This window comes from Bemisia tabaci, chromosome 1 (assembly GCF_918797505.1).
Source record: "Bemisia tabaci chromosome 1, PGI_BMITA_v3".
In the NCBI taxonomy this organism is placed as follows: Eukaryota; Metazoa; Arthropoda; class Insecta; order Hemiptera; family Aleyrodidae; genus Bemisia; species Bemisia tabaci.
In genome coordinates, this window is record NC_092793.1 from 31546670 (window position 1) to 31563506 (window position 16837).

At 43.9% G+C, this 16837-nt stretch overlaps 2 protein-coding genes across 6 annotated transcripts in view; both read left to right on the forward strand.

The window, feature by feature from the left end:
• Positions 1-16837, forward strand: part of LOC109041068 (uncharacterized) — a 70702-nt gene that overhangs the window by 18932 nt on the left and 34933 nt on the right. The window lies entirely within an intron of this gene.
• On the forward strand, positions 10005-16080 carry LOC140224502 (longitudinals lacking protein, isoforms A/B/D/L-like). The gene is made up of 2 exons (XM_072299818.1): positions 10005-10190; positions 10948-16080. Exon 2 carries the CDS (start codon positions 10950-10952, stop codon positions 11235-11237), a length of 288 nt encoding a protein of 95 aa, XP_072155919.1. The 5' UTR covers positions 10005-10190; positions 10948-10949; the 3' UTR covers positions 11238-16080.

A 16837-nucleotide genomic window follows, 5' to 3' on the forward strand; every position in this document is an offset into this window, starting at 1 on the left:
CATTCTCAAAATGCAAGAAAACATTGACGGTTCCAGCAAATCGGCAACATTGTTTTTTTCCTATTTAAACCTTGGAAATGTATCGATTCTTTGAGGTGCCAGGTTTTCCGACAAAAATCGATTATTCAACATAGGTATAAATGAAGGAAATCCGATGTTGCCAAATTGGTGAATCCGCCTCTGCAGGAAAAACTATTTATTCCTCAGAACTTTGGAGGAGCTGCAACCCACTTTAAAAGCACTTTTCGGAAAAAAATTCACAGAGGCAACAAGTCTCATTTTGACCTTTAGCAAACGCTCCCGCAGCCGCAGCTGGTAGTTTATCCTTGGATCACCCTGTATTGTCTTTGTTGAGGATGGCAGGCCGGGCCCACCGTGCGATGTTAGACTTTCGGACTTCGGCCTTTCGGTCCTGCCCGGGCCGGCGCGGCGGCGGCGGCGGCTTCTCCCCTCTCTCGTCAAGGTCGCTGGAAGTTGGATCAAGATCGAGGAGGCATCGTGAACTTGATCCCGAATAGCGAGGGGTGCGGTGGAGGGGGGGGGGGGCGTCCGCGCATGCGCCGCCGAAGGAGGGAGGAGTCGCCAATCGCCGGCTGCGGCGTCGACATTTAAAACTGGGAGTAAAGTTGGGCACACGGCGTTACGTAAGGCGGCACGGCACCCCTCGCGGGGGAGGGGGGAGGGGGCGGCGGAAAAAAGTTGCCCGGTCGGTCGCGTCGGGTGTCGTTTCGCGGAATTCCGAGTCGGAGCTTTGTGCGGGAGAAATGCGAAATGCGGATTGTCGATCGATCGGCGGATCCTCAGCCCGTCGCACAGTGGATCGAGTCAATTGGAGAGGTTCGACATGAAATATTTTACTGAAACTGCAAATTTTTATGTTTATTTCGTCACATTTCAAACTACAAGGGGTGCCTCTGGAAGAAAAGTTCACGAGGAAACCAATGAGACCACTTTAAGAACCTCAAAGTTCTGTATAAACGGAGTTATAAGCGTTTAAAGTTTCCGAAGTTTGTTCGACCTCTCCCATTGACTCGATCCACCGTGCGCCAGGCCAGACCTCGAGCCGCAGCTGAAACCTGTTTTTTTTTCGTCGCCCGCCCGATCCATTCATACCGTCCACCAGTCCAGGACGAAGGCTTCACTACCGTGCTTATAAAATCGCGGATCTTGCGTACGGTTTCCATTGGACTTGGGCGGTTTTTGCTCAGGACGACAGTCCACCGCGCTGTCCGCTGGGACTCGTCAACGAGGGTTTCCCGGCTCCTTTGTCCGGCTCGGCGCTTTCTGCTTTCTCCGGTATCGCGCGCTAATTATAGTAATTGATAGACAAAGCTATAGATAAAAGGCGAAAAGAAAATCGAGCAATCCTTTTGGCGGAAGCGGGTGGTTGTTATCGACCAAGGGGAAGATAATTAGACAAAATTTAGGGCCTCCTTTGTCCATTACAACCTCGCGCTCCCACCAATAAGCTCGCTCTTTTTTCTCTTCGTCCCCTTTGTCTATCGATTTCAAAAACCAGCCCTTAGTACTTTAGAGCATAGGAAAAACATATCACTCTTGGACGTTGCCGAATTTTATCCGTTGAAGTATTTAATTCAATGATTTATGAAATGAAGCGCAAAATTCCAGCGCCGATTGCCTATATCGTTGATCTTTCGTGGAAATTCTCGAAATGGGGGGGGGGGGGCAGCGCAGTCACGCCCCCCCCCCCCCCCCCTCACAATGCTTGGTACACGCGCCGCCACTGTCTGATTTCTCCTGATTTTTCCCGCCCGTGGCCATCCAGCTTGACGGGTATAAATTGTTTTAAACGGGCGAAGCTGTCAGCAGGCTGATGATTGAACTTGATAGAAAAAACAATTGATATAGAAAACGACGGGAAATTGGAGCGATACTCTTGGTGGAAACGGGTTTTTGTCGTACATGAAGAGGGAAAAAGATTGGACTGACGACACGATCCCTCGTGAGTTGCTCTTAGTTACTCTATCACTTCAATTACTCACTTCCTTTGTCCATTGCAACCACCCGCTTCCACCAATAGGGTAGCTCCGTCCTCTTGACTTCTTTATCCATAGCTTCTCTTGTCAATTTCATTAAACTAGCCCTCTGTTGTGATGGTGCAAGAATCTTCTGAGCGTCACGGAAACGTTCAAGATTCGGAAAGACCGAAGCTGGACAACCTGCGATTTCACCGCTGCCAAAATCCTCTGGGAGCGCGGGCACCTGCCGCCCACGATGCCCCCGGGCGAAGGTCCGAAATCTTGATTTTCCCGCGACGCGTTTCGCAAGAGGCGGCCGGGCCGGGGCCGGCGGCGGCGGCGGCCGGTGCGCGTGGAGCTTGGGGCTTCTGGTGGCGAGTGTCAGAGTGTCAGGAATTTTGTCTCGGCGCGCGCTAGAAAGGCGCTGGACCGCGACCACTAATCGACTTCACGTGTTCACACCGCCCAAAGTCACCGTGGTCGCAGTCCAAGTCCTCGCTCCTCCATGCCCGAGCCGGAGCGAAAGAAAACTCCGCCGCCGGTCGCAGGGTCTCCGCTCAAGTTTTCTTTTAATAGCTTTTCCTTCCCGCTGCCTCGCCGCGTCGCTGCGCTGCATTCGCTAGCCCGCCGCGCCTCGGAAAAAAAACACCTCCGCGCCGCTGCCACTTCACGTCGCAATTCGGCAACTTTCGGCACGCTGAAGGTATCCTCAGCTTAGTACACAATGAGGAAAAGCAACCCATATCTTTTGTTCGTATGGAAAGTAGCAGGGTTGCCACAGTCAGGAAAAACCGGTAAATGTCAGGGAATTTCAGGAAGTCAGGGAAAATGACGAAAATGTTAGGGAAACATTGTTGAGTCGCCTTCATTTACTGTCCTGAACGACCATTCTGTCCAGAATGGATATGCTGTTGTTTCAAACATGAAATTTTGTCTGAAAACTATTTCAAATTATGTCTTTTTAACCATGTGACACATCTTCAATTGTCAGGAAATTCCACCAAAATGTGTCAGGGAAATCAGATAAATGTCAGGGAATCTCATTTCCTTAATTCTGGGGCAACCCTGAAGTAGAACACGAAGTAACTTAAACGCACGGTTAACACGTTTGTCGTCAGTTTCTCTTCGGGTTCCAATGTCCACAATCTCTGCGTTACCTTGACATCTATGGGTTGAAAATTTGCAACCTCTTTAGAAATCTGGCGCCAGCCTCCCGGATCTACCTTAGATCGCATAGTTGAAAGTCCAGTGCTCTAGCCACTCGCAAGTCGCAACTTCGCAATATCGAGAGATTCAAGAGGACCAGATGCTCCAGAGAGGAGCCTACTGTGTCGGTCGATTCAGTCAAAAGTTTGGTCGATCAACCAAGTCTTTCTAGGTATTCCGCTAAACTAAGAAAATATATGCTGTAGGGATAAAGGGAAAAATGGGTTGAAAATAAGGAAACATAGTTGGGAGATCAGAGGAGCGTGTATGTAGGCGGAGAGAACAAGAGACAAGAGAGAAGTGTAACTAAGGAAACATAACTGCAAGATATGCATGTGGAATCGTACGTATGCGAGGAACAAAAAAATCCATCTCGTGCTTCAATGATTTTTCAATCAATTTAGTTAATCTCGCAGTTTATGATCGTGTGCCATAAGTAATTCTAAATAATTTAGTTCATAGGGTGACTGCCCTTTCGAGATAACAAAACTTCAGGACACGCTATAATTTCCCGTTCCAGGCACTCCAGCGGGCTGATGATCGATATTGATATACAAAGCAATAGACAAAGAAGACTCAGGGAGTATGGACCGATCCTATTGGTTGAAATGTGTGGTTCCCATCGACTAAGGGAGAAAATGATTGACTAACTGTCAGGTTTCTCGCGGGTTGCCTTCAGTTAGTCTATTACCTACCTCCTTTTTCTATTTCAACCACCCGCTTTCACCAATCGGATCCCTCCATATCCCTTTTGTCTTCTTTGTCTATAGCTTTGTCTATCACTTTCAATAATCGGCTCGCAGGTGCGGGGTTCGATGACATCGGGTCCTCCAAGAGGTGGAACTCGAGGCTGGAAGCTGGAGAAGAAGAAACCGGGTGAGAGAGATCCGGAGGCGGGCCCGGGATCTGGGAAAATTCGGGCGGAAATCGTGAACGTCGGGTGGCGGAATTGCGGAACTTTCCCGCTTCCCCGCGGCGCGGCGTGGCGTCGCGCAAGCACCGCAGCGTCAGGTGAAAAATCCGAGCGGCAGCGGTGCGTGAAGAAAAGAAAAGCGGGGGGCGGGGGCAACGGAATCGAGAGGAACGCAGGAGAAGCGGAGGAAGTGACGGGGGGGCTGGATCGAAATCGATTCGATCTGGCCACGTAGCCCGGCAGCGATCGCTTCGACTTGGAGCGGCGCGGGCAGGTATTTTCCTCGCCGGGCGTTTCGGCCGCTAAAGCTTCCAGCCTCGGTCGCCAGCCGAGGGCTTGACGTAACATTCTAATTTTCCCCGAGAAGGCGAAACATTTTCTCACCTTCGAAAGCGGAGCGCAGCAACGGTGGAAAACTGCCTGTGTCCAATACCGTAAAATGGCCGAGCTGCAACGCCACGCAACAGGTGCCCCTGATCCCCCCCTCCCCCCTAACTTAGGTCTTCGCGTTGGCCCCGGTCTGCAGCAGAGTCGCGGCGGCTCGGAAGCCAGAAACTTATCGCCTCGCTCCGGGCCAAGCTCCATCAGGCTGATCATTCATATTGATAGACACAGAAGACGACGGAAAAATGGAGCGATCCGATTGGTTGATACGGGTGGTTGCCATGGACAAGGGGGAAGATGATGGACTAATAAAAAGGTCTCGCGTGGGTTGCCATTAGTTAAGTCTTATCTCTTAACTGCTTTGTCCATTGCAGCCACCCGCTTCCATCAATAGGATCGCTTCGTTTTTCTCATTGTCGCAATTTGAAAGTCCTCTTCTGGAATTATTCAACTTTAAATTTTTGAATTGGTAGTTTTTAATTATTTTGTTTTTTTTTTTTGTCTTGGATCGATTCATTCAAATGAATTAGTTGTTATAAGCTTTTTAATATTTAGGAAGCGAAATCAATATTATTTTAAAATTATTGATGCGATAATTTATTGTATGTCGATCAAATGCGGTCCATTAAATGTAAAAACGTCGGAAGAATTACCGCAGACAGAAGATAACGAGAGAACTCGTGCATTTTGTGTACTTCATTTACCACTTTATGGTACGTTAAAATAGTGACGGAAAATACTGAATATCTGAATCACACTATATGCCATATGAGAAACTTAACTTTTTTTTTAACAATTTTGGGGTCCCTCTATTAACTTTACGATGTCTTCGTTTGGGTTTTATGAGGCTTCCAAAGCGGCTTGGCAGGCCCCGTGAATGCGCCTAAAAGATTTCTCTGGGATCCGAAGTACACATAGTGTTCTCTGATTCAGAGTCTTCAGTTCCTCATAATGAAATTAACCGACTCTACGAGTTAATATGAAAAGTAGAACGACAAGTAACCTAAATGTATGGTTTACATTTTTGGTTGGATTTGAATTTTCCATGGGCGATATTAACGAAATCTTTGGGGTACATCGATCAAATTTTTGGTTAAAAAATCGCAATCTCGCAGAAATTCGAGCATTACCCAGTCAGGATCACCAGGACACTTCTCTCACTCGCATTCAGGTGTCTCAGAGTACCTCTAGATGTCGGTTGATTCAACCATAAATCGTTTTAAGCAACCAAATCGGTTTGACCGACTTAAACTAAAGAAAACTGACCCAAAATAATCGCAAACACTGAAACCTCCAATTGTGTAGCCGTAGATTTGAATGTTAGCCTGCTTGTCTTTCTACATGGCGAAAACGTGACGCTTTCGCCATGTGAAAACAGTAGGACGGATGATGGTCATCCTCCTCATTTTCACGATCGGACTTCATCAACCGACTTGGACTTTTGGGGTCGTCAACAACCCTCTCAATCTTTTGATTTCCAAGAGTCTTTCTTCATGAGACCCAGACTTCTTATTCCCTCTTCAATGGCACTCCAGGTCTAAATGTCGCGGAGGCTGTGAGCAGCAAGTTGACTCGGAAAAGCCATGGCGTCGCATCTTGCCGGCGACAGGATGCGGGGTGGAACATGGGAGCGATCACGGATCGGTGGATAAGAATAGGGCCGAAGCTTACGGTGCCGGAGAGGAGATTACCAAGTGGATGTCGTGGTTATCGGCAACTAACGGCCCGGCTCGGTCGCCGTCGGACAAACTTGCTGACAAGTTCTCTCCTCTTTCCCGGGCCCGCTTTCCAATCGGTTCCGCCGGCCGAGAGCTCCGAATCTGTGAAAAAAGAGCCCGTTTTCCAGCCCATCCGCTCGGCGAGAACTTTCCGGAAGTGCACCTATTGTGTGGATTTTTTCTCGACGCGAGTCTCGCGGCGGGCGGGGGGATATCGATGAGAAAATGCCGTTGCTCGGTGGAGGATTTCGGGATAAGAATGGGCAATCTTGGGTTTTCCCGAGGCGGAGCGGAGTCTGTTAACGGATTCCTCCGGGGCCGCGGCCGGGGCGGTGCGTCTGCCCGAGTCGCTCTAGACGTGACTCATCGCCGCGCGGATGAATGAGTCTCGTCGCTCATTGGTCGCCGGCTCCCGCCCCGGTTTCGCGACCGCCGCCGCGCCGCCGCACCGCCGTGCAACGAGCTTCCTCGTGTGTAGCCGGAGTACCTATGTAGGGAGAGCATGGCCATTCCTATCTTTTTATTACAGAAATGCCGTACCGTTTTTGATTGGCCTGCGGGTTTTGGCTCGCATGTCTGCCGTGCAACGCAAAAACGCCATTATGTATCATAGCAGAAAAACGTGCACTGGGAAAAAAAAACACATTGGATCTAGAGTCCAGACTCTTAAAAACATCGACAAGAAAAAATACTCTTGATTCGATCAGATTTAAGCTTAAATCAAGAACCAGGCCTCTTAATTTGAGCGGATTTCCTTTTGATTTAAGCTTAAATCTGATTGAATTATGAGTCCTTTTTCTTGTCAATGCTTTCAAGAGTCTGGACTCAAGATCTTATGTGTTTTTTTTTCCAGTGTGTGTGCCTTGGAACGAAGTTTTTACAGAATTATTTTGCAAACAGGGCCGGATTTACATTTTTAGCGCCTTAGGCTAAACTTAGGGTAGCGCTCCTAAAAGTAGGCGCTCTCGTGGGGGGGGGGGGGGGGGTTTCCAGACGCCCCTCCCCTCCAGATCAGAAGGAGGATCTCAGGTGTTAGGAAAATGTTCAAATTCACCTTTAAAAAAACACGATTTTAAACACTTTTGAGGAACGTTTACGTTTTAATGAATTCACGTTTTTTAATAAATTCTCAACAATTTTGCGCCCCTCAGAATTTTGCGCCCTAGGCTATAGCCTATGTAGCCTATTGGTAAATCCGGCCCTGTTTGCAAATACTCTCAAGAACCTAACCTGAAAATTTAAGATGCATGAGTAAAACAGTGTTTATTTTATGAAGTGTTAAGTTCCAAAAAACGCTGTGAAATTTTGATGGATTTACGGCGTTCTTGCTTAGCAAGGCAGATGTGCTCTTACGGCTGTAAATAAGCGGACGCTCCTTCCTATTGGTCCATAGGCTTCAGATAGCTTATCGATAGCCAAAGCGAGAAACCGCATTTCGGTGGCCAAGGAATAATACCGCCGATCTACGAACTGACGATTTTGCAGGTCTAAGAAGAAATTTTGCCTTTTTAGTAATTTTGAAGCTAGACTTGCAATTTTTTCAATACATTACAACGTATTTATAGTGACAACTTAATCCGTGTGTTACGTATGTTTTATTCAGAACTCTACGGCCGCCTCCGGTCGACAAGCATTGCTATATACTCCTCTTTCTACGAGACTTAAATGCGAACACCCTTATGCCTTGTGTCATGCAAACGCATGTTCTGTTTGTGAGATGATGTTTGTTTGTTGTGTCGAATCAGTTCAGTTGAACATGTTTTGTCGCAAACTTGCATGTTGTCAGCATTTTGTGTAGCTTGTCTCCAGATTTTTTGTTTCCATTTTTCCACTCATTGCTCTTACGTCAGTCATCATTGCCTTTGAAAGGCTCTCTCTTAACCTTCAACGTAGCCGTGCCTAGTTCGGACTTTCATTTTTGGTCGTTGACTGTTCGTGTTTTTTTACTTAAAATCGAAAGCTTTTGGGAAAAAATATTCTTAAAACGTGTTCACAGCACTCGATAGCTTCGTAGTTTATAGAACCGGAAAATTCAAACAATCGAAAAAGTTGTATCGTGTAATGATAATTTTATTCAATCGTGTTTTTGCTAGTAACATTCTCTAGTTATTTCCATACAATTAAGTAAGATATGAAAAAGCAGCTTCGAATCGTTACTTTTAACTATACGCACATGACTAAAGGCTGTATTCATAGTCGTGCCTTAATCGACTACTTTCCGTAAAAGACCTTATATAGTTTACGTATTGTCTCTGAAGGAGATCCTTAGCACAGACCCATAAAAAGGGCAATTTCAACAAATCTTGAGTAAAAGTCAGTAAAATAACTTGGAAAGATACCTTTGCAAGGGAATGTGTACGATGGTTTGCCTTTGCAGAAAATTAGAAATAAGGAAGAAATGAATTCTGTGAGTTCCACTAACTTTAAGGTAGGTTCGAACCTCGTATACACTGGAAACAAAACACATTGGATCTAGAGTCCAGACTCTTGAAAACATTGATAAGAAAAAATACTCTTGATTCAATCAGATTTAAGCTTAAATCAAAAGGAAATCCGCTCAAATTAAGAGGCTTGGTTCTTGATTTAAGCTTAAATCCGATTGAATCAAGAGTATTTTTTCTTGTCGATGTTTTAAAGAGGCTGGACTCTAGATCCAATGTGTTTTTTTTTTTTTTTTTTCCAGTGTAACACTTTCAAAAGCGGAAAAATTTCCTGTCGGCAACATCCGAGCGCTCGTTTTTCCCGAGGACGACAGAAGTTCCTCTCGCAGCATGGGCGATGAGACGCCGCGCGCCGCGCTTCACCTGGAAGTTTTCATCGATGGTATCGTTTTCCGATGTCAGAGCGCAGCCATAGCTGCCGGATTTCCGATGAAATTCGGATATTTTAGATTGAATTGCACACGGCAAGACGTGTTTTTTACGCGAGGCCTGGCACCCGCGCACAGCACCGGACACCGCGTCCCGCGAAGCTCCGTTGGATTTTCCGAGAACGCGCCGGTTAAGTTCGGCATCGGGCATTTTTACCGCGACCGAGACAGATCAGCGAAAATACCGTGGAATGTTGGCGCAGGTGTCGACCAAGTGTACCTTTCATTCCAAAGGAGGAGGCTACGCTTTGCGTCCCACTCAGAGATGCAATATTTCATGAAACCTAATGGAATGAGATTTCAAAATGAATTTTGATGATATTTCATGAAACTTTTCAAAGCCTCAATAGTATGGACTTAGCATGCCATGAAACGTACGAAAAAGCGCAGTACAGGCACAAGATCCTCTTCATTACAACGACTGTGCTTATTTTGAGAAACGGGAAAATACTATCTCTCGGGAACGTCACTTTGCCGATACGGATAATTTTCAAGGACCCTAACTGAGCTTTGATCGGTTTTTTCTTTCCCTTTTTTTAAATTTCTCATTCGTTCGCTCATGAATTGTGTGATTATTTTCGTTTGCTGATGGTTTCAACAGCCGAAAGGAAGTTTCCAGCGATTGTGATTGATTGAAAATCTCATCAATTCGTTGTAAGTATTCGTTTATCACTGTTATATTCTCACACTTTTTTTAAAAAATTCTTTGTCCCTGAAGAATGTTTGAATATCCTAATGAAAGCACCTGAAAGTCGTGGGTTGTAGTAACTGATACTAGAAGCAATAAACGCTCAATTGTATAACGGGAAGGTTAAATGTTAATCATCATTTTTTAACGTCAGACAGTAACCTTATCATATGCGTATTACATTCTCGTACGGCGGTGATAGAAGATGACTGGAAAGGGGGGGGGGGGCTAATTTGAAAGAGAAACCTTCCGTGCGTCCTCTAACAATCCGCCTTGCAGATTACTCCACTGGGCTTTTTCTCTTGTGTTTGCGTGAAAATTTTATTTTGATTTTAAGTTCGCATTCGGCCTTTCTTTGAACGGTTTTGAGTCTCCTTTTATTCTATCGACGGAAATGTATCGGGAAGTTTCGTTAAGTTTTCGTTCATTCCTGGTAAGTACAGTTTCTATTTATCGTTCTATCAAGAGTACGTGTAAGTGGTTAATTAGCTCTAGAACTATTACCTCCTGAATTGCAGCCGACTGGATTTGATTTGTTCTTGAATTAAAGCCACTCCCGAATCGTATACACTGCTCCATCCAAACGGCTATCCAGTGTAGGGTGGGAGGGAAGGAAGAAAATCGGCGAAAACTGACCATGAGTTCCAAATTTGAGTACCAATGGAAACACTTCGTACCGTATTTCGCTGACTTTCGTGTCAATAGAAAGTGAAGCACGCAGAAGACAGCACTTACGGCTGTCTTTCCTATAACACACGCCTAGTATGAAAATATCTATACAGTATTCCAAATATTTGAAAATAAAATTTGTCGATTTTCAATCATTATCGATTTTTGAGAGTCGATCGAATGATTGGTGGCAATAAGGCAAAAAATATAGGATTCTTTCAATACAATTTTCCGCTCTGGCCTATACCAGGGGCCGAATTTCGTCGGTTCTTTCACTTAGAAGTGCAACATCCATCGATGAGTCCAAACCGCACCACCGGCCAATCAGAAGCGCTGAGCCGGACTGACGTGCAGTTGAGTCTCGTCCTAAGTATATTCAAGCACGGTGGAAGGGCCAACAAATTTCGGCCCCTGGTGTATTTTTTTTTAAACTTGCTTTTTGCAATTATTGCTCTCTTCGGTAAGATGGGAGTATTTCGGGAGGCTACGAGTTTGACTGACGTCTGATTGGGATTTTTCAGCGATGGGGTTCGGGGAGGAGGCGTCGTTGGGCGCGACGTCGTCGGCGGCGCCGGCGCGTCCCTCGGCCTACCCGACGCCGATGGTCTACCAGTGCCCCGACTGCGGGAAGGCCTACAACTACAAGACGTCCCTGTCGCGGCATATCAGGTTCGAGTGCGGCAAGGCGCCCCAGTTCGTCTGTCCCTTCTGTCACCACCGCACCAAGCACAAGTCCAGCCTCCTCAACCATATCAGCAGCCGGCACAAGGACTCCTTACCCCCGCAGGCCCTCCACCATGACACCTTCTGAACCACGCTGAACACCGGCAAAAACCATGAGAAACAGATGATTTTCCTAAAATCCTCGAGAACACAATTTTTTTTTTAAATTTCCTCTCAAGGCTTACAGGAAGGAGGAGGTCTGTTCAGCCTGACCAGCAGCCTGATTGTCGATATTTTGTGCTTGTCGGGTAGACATAGATGACGTAAGTTAAAAGGCGGAGTGTGATTGGCTGGCTATGTCTTATCGCTGCCTTATTGTGCCTTTGTCAGGTGGAATGGACGACGCGACGCACTGTCGGAAACTTAAGAGGTACCTTTAGCTTGTCGTGAGTTCCACCAGACATAGGCACGATAAAGCAGCGATAAGACTCAGCCGACCAATCACGCTTTGCCTTTTATAACCTATGTCATCTATGTCTACCCAACAAACACAAAATATCACCAATCAGGCTGCAGAGGTCGTCGCTCCCCGACGAGGGAACGTAATTCCATCCCAAGGTTGTGAAATTGATTCAATCAATTCAGTTTTTTACAAAAATGTACCTATGGCATTTTCTTAGAAGATGTGGCTGATTTTTGCGTGAGATCAGAGGAAAAATCGGTGAAACTTGCAGTTAGGGACTCCCAAGAATCTCCTTGTAAAAATACAGTTTGCAAGGGGGCGTTTGGCAACATTGAACTGTACTTACGCTATTTCGTGAGGAAAACGACAAGGTATCTAATAAACGCTTGACACTAGGGAGGGGGTGATGATGAGTACCCGATGTAGTTGAAGGACGGGCTTCCGCAAGGAAAATACACCGATCTCTGCTTAATGCGTATCTTGGATTTCGGTTCAGTGGATCTGAAATGGTTTCATATACGAGGCTCTTTTTTTAGAAAGTTTCGGAAAATTATATATCATGAGGTAGAATGGAAATAAGATCTTCTATCGATCAGAAGCCTTGCAACCGCAGACAAAAAGACAACTTCCCCTGGGCATGAGATAAGATTTTATTCAATGCCGTTTTTAAAATGTTGCGAGTTTTCAGCCCTAGGGGTTTCAATGTTATTCTTTAGTTGTTTTTAAGTATTAAAATTGTTTATTAGTAGAATTATTTTCAAAGGATGGTTTAGTGGTGCTGAGTCCACTTTTTTCTGAGGGGAAATCAAAGCCAGAAATACCAAATGCCATAGTTACAAAATGAACCGTAAAAATTTCCATTTGAAATTGAAGGGGGAGAGCGTATCTCTCGTACCCCTCTTTGGGCCTAGCACTATTCAATCATCCTGTCACTTACAGTATTCGGGCCAAATTTTAGTATTTTTTTTCGTTTCATTATTTTATTTAATTAGTAAAACTAAAAGAGGTATTGTTATCACGTTTAATATGTCGTTAAAAAATCTTATTTCACGTGAAAACTTTATAAAATTGTTTCACCTGACATTAGTTGTTTAAATTGAGCGTCAATTATTAATAGTTTTTCTTTGTTGTTGTAAGGGAAAGGGAAGGGGAGAAATAGTATTAATGAGCAATAAAATTGAATTGATACTCACATCGCCTTAGTTTCTTTTATCACAAATCGCTCGATTTTACCTTTCAACAACTCTTCAGTTTGTCGTGCGATAGAAAGCAGTAGATGCGCCGCGCGGTCTAGCTACTTGTACATTTAATAATTATTATTCAATGGTTTTTATTCTAAAAAATGGATTAAATCCAGAAGATTTGTAAAATTGAGTCATAGAGTATACAAAAAGCACTCAATGCATTTATGTTCATTGCATAATTTCCTCCTTTTTATTAGCGGTGGAAAAATTTACAGTCTTAACATCGCTCGTATTTATTTCAAAGTTTGTTTATTCTCCTTGTGAAAGCGAGCAATAATTTCGCACCGAAGGCTTAGTTGTGGATTCAAGTCGGTGTTAACTGCCAAGCGGGGCCAACGCGACGTTCTGGAGAGGGGGGAGGGGGAGGGGGACACGATGCTGGAGTCATGAAAAAACGAATTATCGCGAGTTGTAACGATGTCGACCGAGAGAAAGCGCGATTCCATCAACCGAAAACTTCCCATTTCCACGAATCATTGTTTTAATCTAGGCCCTTCGATTTTCCAACTCACATCAATAGCCAACCGTCCAAGAATCACCTCAACAGCTCACAAGTCAAGTGCAGCCACTGCCGCCCCCCAACCCCCTTCTCCAATTCTAATTCGATTCTCTCGAGCAACCTGGAAACGACTTTTTTTTCGTACGCTTATTTTTCTCAAGTTGCTCTAGAGGGCAGGGCGGAGGCAAAGGCACTGAAGTTCTTAAAATTTATCAGGGCGACATGTTCTTGAACGGTCAATATTATGCCACCGTGGAAAATCAGGTAATTGTGTTCGATGCAAATTATTTGGGCCCACGAAGTCGGGGGTCTTCTCGATAATGGCCAAGAAATTCAAGGAAAAACAAAGGCATTTAAAACTTAACCAATCGTTTGACTCTCGATTTTGTCCTCAAGATGAACTTCAGAGGGGCCAAAGTAGCATTTCTACTTCAAGGTAAAATTAATCATCTATTAGAATGTGAGCAGAGGATGAAGTGTACATTCAGTCGGAAAAAGAGCTTTCTTTAAGGTTTTGGTTTAGGCAGAACTGACATCGCATCGCGAAAGCCTAGACTGGTTAAGGAGACAAAGAGGTAGAGATGTTGACTTTCCCTTCCAAAAAGAAAAGCTCTTTGAATGAAAATCCGAAGGCGCGCTCGGAGACTTAAACGCGGGGTTAAGAAAAACAACTAACAACTCAGCCGCCATCGTCCATTTTACGCGGAGGTTGAGTTCCATCCATAATTTTGCAGCATCCTGATACTTCGCAGGAAATTCATTCAACGCTTGTTTGTGTCGATTTGTTTTAAGTTTTGGCCCCCCTCCTCCCCCGCCGAACTCAGCTTAATTTGATTTTATGACCAGAGAGGCACGACTAAGATTATGCACCCGTCCTGGTTTCAACTTTTCCTCTCTCGCGAAAAAGTTTTATTTTATCGTTTCTGCGCGGAGTAAAGGGGAAAAAAATGAATATAGAGAAAGAGATAAAAGTTTAAAAACAGGTGTCAAAATCAGAGGGGTGAGTGATCTCTGAGTTTTTGATGGTTCTAAATTGAGAAAATTCAGCATTTAATCGCGCGTTTGGGTGTGGTTCTCTTTCCGAGTCCTCGGACGAAGATATTGACCGATAAAGTTGTAAGTTTTATACTCTCGTTCGCATTTCTTCTCTCCTCTGTACTTTCCGCGGCGAGTTTTTTCGTCGTTTGAAGACTTTTTTCGCACATTTTGACCTCACGCGCCTCGAGATCCATTCGATGTCATGTCTAATGTCGGTGGCTGTTAATTTTAATGAATTCTATTTTATTTATACCTAGAAACGAAATTAAATTCATGCATCACCATGAAAGAATTAGGTAAGTGAGCTTGTGAATCTGTTTAAGTGTTATTTTAGAGTTATTTCAAGAGTTGTCACTTACAATCCAGTATAGTTATTAATATTGTGTACGTTATTAGGATGCTCAGAGCAATGTTTTACTAGTCAATATCATCCGGTTTTAATCGATTAATTAGCATTCTATGCATCAAATTCAGCAAAGAACAGTGAATAGTCGATAATTTTATTTTTAATGTTAACTTTTAGGCAAAGAATAGAAGAAACTGAAGGAGTCTGGTAACGACTGACCAAGGAGTAGTAAGATCTAGATCAAAATATTGTTTTGTGCATTTTTATAGACGTAAAGAATGAAACAAACATTCGTATTCTAGCAGGAAGTACATTAATCTAACTAATCGCATGGTAGTCGATTGACCCCTATTGAATTGTCGATGAAAGTCAAGGTAACAGTTTCATTCTTCGGCAACGAACAGCGTCTAATGTTAGTTGGCTTTATTTTCAGGTAATTTTATCAGATTGATAGGCGAAGAGATAAGCGATTCATCGCCCATTCTGACGTGTGATGGTTGTGATAAGACCTATCGTCACGCGGCGTCTCTCTGGCGCCATAAAAAGTACGAGTGCGGAAAACACCCTCAATTTCGATGTAGTCGTTGCGGTTTCATGACCAAACAAAAAAGTAACCTTAAAACTCACCTTATAATCATGCATAATGTACGAGTCCAAATGTAGAATTTGCCATGGAGAGACCGAAAAATTGTTGTAGTCATCTGTTTTTTTTGCTCATTTTGAGTCTCTCATGTGAAAAAAAAAACTTTGGACAAGACCTATCGTCACGCGGCGTCTCTCTGGAGCCATAAAAAGTACGAGTGCGGAAAACACCCTCAATTTCGATGTAGTTGTTGCGGTTTCATGACCAAACAAAAAAGTAACCTTAAAACTCACCTTATAATCATGCATAATGTACGAGTCCAAATGTAGAATTTGCCACGGAGAGACCGAAAAATTGTTGTAGTCATCTGTTTTTTTTTGCTCATTTTGAGTCTCTCATGTGAAAAAAAAACTTTGGACGATTATTATGTACCAATGAGGGTAGTAATCGTTCGTTTCTCCTAACTTAGGTCATCGGGCAGCATCAATTATTGAAAGTCGGCAACATTGGTCTTCGTAAGCCTGTAAAATAATCGATATCTATAATCTAATTTTGGCGAGGCAGTTTGCCGCATCGAGAATCGATTATTTATATTGGATTTAAATGGGGGGCACAGTGTTTCCAACTTTCAAAAATTGCTACTGTCAACCGACCACCGAATGAGAACGATCTCATACCCTTACGCTCTATTTTGTGATGAATAAAGGAATTTCCCTGCCTTAATTCTGTCCCCTTGAAAGATTTTTTCATCATTATGTGCACATTTTGCTGAAGTGTTATATTCTTATGTTTTCCTAATAAATTTATCAATTAATTTATCAGGTGCTTATTCTCAATACCCTTTTTTCATAGTTCGACACAAGGATTTCATTCTACTGCACTTCGATTATGCCGATCTCCCCCCCCCCCCCCCCCCCCATAAAAAAGGGAAAAGATTAGGAAAAACGATTTTTCTTTTCAATTTTTGTTACCTCCTCTCTAATGGGAAAGCAAGCCAATATCACACTTTTTATTGGGTTCACAATGGTCAATTTTCTAAATCATTTTTTTTTTTTTTTTTTTTTTTTTTTTTTTTTTTTTTTTTTTTTTTTTCTTATACTTTATTTGATTCACACTTGAAAATTGTTTTTCCATTTTGGTCGGCTCACCTTTTCCAACGCTCGAGCTAGAACTGCCATTATGTCACATGCTCGACCAGATTGTAGACTCACGGTTGCAGGTTGCAAGTTGCAGATGGTAGAATTGAAGGAGTTTTTAACTCTACGAAAATATTAGATTAGAGAGCCTGGCTAAGGCCTAATTGCCAGCTAGTTAAACAAATGAATTTGAATTATCGTGCCCCTAGACTTAGACAGCCAGCAAAGAATAAAGATCTGTGTCGTTGTTATTTTTTGGATCCAATTCGATACAACGGAGAATCCCTAATGTGACGTCACCACTAATGTGTCGCGCCAAGAGCAACGCTGTATGAGCTTTCAGATGTTGCCAAATTTCCTCTGATAAATTACCAGTTTTTAGGGAAATCTGTGAATAGTTCTCCTCCAACTTTTTAGGGAATTCAAATTGTCTGAAAGT